Consider the following 3,763-nt stretch of genomic DNA (forward strand, 5'->3'; position numbering starts at 1 on the left):
TCCACACTTTCATCTGTCGTGTCTGACCACCTCTGTCTCATGCGTTCACCACCGCATGTTCTACTTTTCCACTCTGAAGAGGGCGAAGCCATTTTTGTGGTAAGGTAATAAATATCATAACACTGCCAACATAATGCTGCACATGCCGTGCCATGATACGACCACTAACCAGTCCTGATAGCTCTAGATAGTCTGCGTTCGGATGCCAGCCACTGACGGCTCCTTTGAGCTGTCGTAGAAATCTCCAAATGTGTCATGTCACCATAACAACAGCATCATGACGCCTATGTGATGCATATGTGTGACCCCTTTCTCTCCTTGTATGTGAAGTCGTCACAAAGGCTTTCATTCGTTTAACATTCTTCCCCCCTCATATCCTCCACAAAACCCCTAACCTGTTCAAACCGGCAGCATTTTCCTAAGCAAACCTGAAGCCCACTCTCACAGCAGCCCACATTTATCATGACAAACAGATTCCACCCATTGCAAGTGCCAGCCCATAATTATTACCATGGAAATAGGGAGTTGAAGAGAGACAGCCTCTCCACAGACGTTTCCGATAATGTGTGCTATTTGGAAATGCTTTTATGGGTGTTTTGAATCTCAGGCAGCCATGAATTAAACAGGAATTCATTCATGACTCACCCGCTCTAGCAGCCTTAATGCTTTCATACATTGTGTAATTTGAATGTGATATTTTTCAATTTTATTTGAGCAGTCTCAGCGGAAGTGTAGCAATGTAAAAAAGTTTTTTTTTCAGCTGTTGAGTTGTGCTTAACTTCCCATTTCCCTGCATAGGTCTGGAGGCCTCCTTTGTAACCACTTCTCATGAGCTGAGCATACCTAATGATGTAAGTTATATTATATGTCCTACACATTTAACATAAAATAATACAATTAACTTGAGGCAAAATGTTTGTTGCAGTTCATGTTAAATTAGATGCTGTTATTGCTGTGTACACTGGCCCCAAAAGTATTTGGACAATTAAAGTCACATTTAAACGGTATGAATAATGTCATTACATTAGATCAAGTGAAAATTATTATTAAGTTAGAAAGACAAATTATGCTAGCATAACCTTTTCTAAGACATATTTTCAAATGCACACTATTGTTCAAAAGTATGGTGTTGAAAACATATTTTAATATTATGTTCAACCAAGGCTGCATTTATCTGATATAGAAGTACAACAAAACAGTAATATTGTGAAATATTATTACAATTGAAAATAACTGTTTGTAATATATTTTAAAATGTAATTTATTACTGTAATGTGAAGCTGAATTTTCAGCATCATTACTCCAGTCTTTAGTGTCTTTGTGCTGTAGTGTTTAGTTTCTTATTATTATCAGTGTTGAAATCAGTTGTGATGTTTAATATTTTTGTGGAAAACTTTTTTTTTTTTTTTTTTAGGATTCCTTGTTGAATAGAAAGTTCAAAAGAATTGCATTTATTTGAAATAGATTTTTTTTAACAATGTACAGTATAAGTCTGTACTGTCACTTTTGTTAATTTAATGCATCCTTGCTGAATGTAAGAATCCTTGCTCATGCATAGCCGACAGAAAACAAGATGCACACTGACTCTTAGTTTGAGGCACTGAGACAGCATTTTATTTACAAAGAACCAAAGGTGCATCAGACAAAAATGTTTACTTGCTTGTGTAGTCATATAATGCTGCACATGCCGTGCCATGATACGACCACTAACCAGTCCTGATAGCTCTAGATAGTCTGCGTTCGGATGCCAGCCACTGACGGCTCCTTTGAGCTGTCGTAGAAATCTCCAAATGTGTCATGTCACCATAACAACAGCATCATGACGCCTATGTGATGCATATGTGTGACCCCTTTCTCTCCTTGTATGTGAAGTCGTCACAAAGGCTTTCATTCGTTTAACATTCTTCCCCCCTCATATCCTCCACAAAACCCCTAACCTGTTCAAACCGGCAGCATTTTCCTAAGCAAACCTGAAGCCCACTCTCACAGCAGCCCACATTTATCATGACAAACAGATTCCACCCATTGCAAGTGCCAGCCCATAATTATTACCATGGAAATAGGGAGTTGAAGAGAGACAGCCTCTCCACAGACGTTTCCGATAATGTGTGCTATTTGGAAATGCTTTTATGGGTGTTTTGAATCTCAGGCAGCCATGAATTAAACAGGAATTCATTCATGACTCACCCGCTCTAGCAGCCTTAATGCTTTCATACATTGTGTAATTTGAATGTGATATTTTTCAATTTTATTTGAGCAGTCTCAGCGGAAGTGTAGCAATGTAAAAAAGTTTTTTTTTCAGCTGTTGAGTTGTGCTTAACTTCCCATTTCCCTGCATAGGTCTGGAGGCCTCCTTTGTAACCACTTCTCATGAGCTGAGCATACCTAATGATGTAAGTTATATTATATGTCCTACACATTTAACATAAAATAATACAATTAACTTGAGGCAAAATGTTTGTTGCAGTTCATGTTAAATTAGATGCTGTTATTGCTGTGTACACTGGCCCCAAAAGTATTTGGACAATTAAAGTCACATTTAAACGGTATGAATAATGTCATTACATTAGATCAAGTGAAAATTATTATTAAGTTAGAAAGACAAATTATGCTAGCATAACCTTTTCTAAGACATATTTTCAAATGCACACTATTGTTCAAAAGTATGGTGTTGAAAACATATTTTAATATTATGTTCAACCAAGGCTGCATTTATCTGATATAGAAAGATTTTTTTTAACAATGTACAGTATAAGTCTGTACTGTCACTTTTGTTAATTTAATGCATCCTTGCTGAATGTAAGAATCCTTGCTCATGCATAGCCGACAGAAAACAAGATGCACACTGACTCTTAGTTTGAGGCACTGAGACAGCATTTTATTTACAAAGAACCAAAGGTGCATCAGACAAAAATGTTTACTTGCTTGTGTAGTCATAATAACATAAAAATGGTCTGAGATGTGAATCCTTCCAAAGACCATCCAACACCAAACAATTAGGTATTCATTTTTTAGGTATTCATTTTTTTGTACTAGAATATTCAATTTGAAACCATGGTTTTGCTTGCCTTATCTTACTTTGAAATACATGCCAATTAGCTTGATATTTTGTATTTATTCCAATGACATTCATACAGTTTTAGGTGTATCTTTTTATGATTTGCTATCATTACACTGACACATTATTACTCTGATCATGGATTAAAGTAATCTGTTATTCAGCTCCCATTTGTAGAATCTATTTAGTAAGATCCAAGGCATGCCATACAGTAGAGAAGAACAACTTCCATGTCCTAGAGGTTCACTCTCAGCCTCCTTAGACTTTTAATGTCCAGATGTTGTTTGCCCCTCACCCTTCTGTCTCTCAGCTCATAGGCTGCATCATTGGCAGACAGGGCAGTAAGATCAATGAGATTCGCCAGATGTCTGGTGCTCAGATCAAAATTGCCGGGGCCACAGACGGTTCGGCAGTACGCCACGTCACCATCACAGGCTCCCCAGCCAACATCAGCGTGGCTCAGTACCTCATCAGTGCGAGGTAAGACCTTTCCCCCTCACATTTTTAAAGCATAGTTCAGCCAAAAATGAAATTCAGTCATCATTTACTCACCCTCATGTTATTCCAAACCCATATGAAGAAGGAAATTAAAGGGAGAATTTTTGAAGAATGTTCATGCAGTGCTTTTCCATTCAGTTCCATACAGTTCATAGTGATCATATGTGTCAAACTCCAAAAAAAGGCAAATTATAAAAGCAGCATAAA

At 37.4% G+C, this 3,763-nt stretch overlaps 1 protein-coding gene across 3 annotated transcripts in view; it reads left to right on the forward strand.

Annotated features, from left to right (window-relative positions):
- LOC107678543 (poly(rC)-binding protein 3) overlaps positions 1 to 3,763 on the forward strand; it is a 16,281-nt gene that overhangs the window by 10,884 nt on the left and 1,634 nt on the right. For all 3 annotated transcript variants that reach the window (XM_016473836.1, XM_016473835.1, XM_016473837.1), the window contains 2 exons: positions 799 to 851; positions 3,369 to 3,538. In XM_016473836.1, the coding sequence (XP_016329322.1) occupies positions 799 to 851; positions 3,369 to 3,538 (223 nt within the window). The remainder of the gene's footprint in view (positions 1 to 798; positions 852 to 3,368; positions 3,539 to 3,763) is intronic.

The sequence above is a fragment of the Sinocyclocheilus anshuiensis genome, unplaced genomic scaffold, assembly GCF_001515605.1.
Source record: "Sinocyclocheilus anshuiensis isolate Anshui unplaced genomic scaffold, SAMN03320099.WGS_v1.1 scaffold536, whole genome shotgun sequence".
NCBI classification, from domain to species: domain Eukaryota; kingdom Metazoa; phylum Chordata; class Actinopteri; order Cypriniformes; family Cyprinidae; genus Sinocyclocheilus; species Sinocyclocheilus anshuiensis.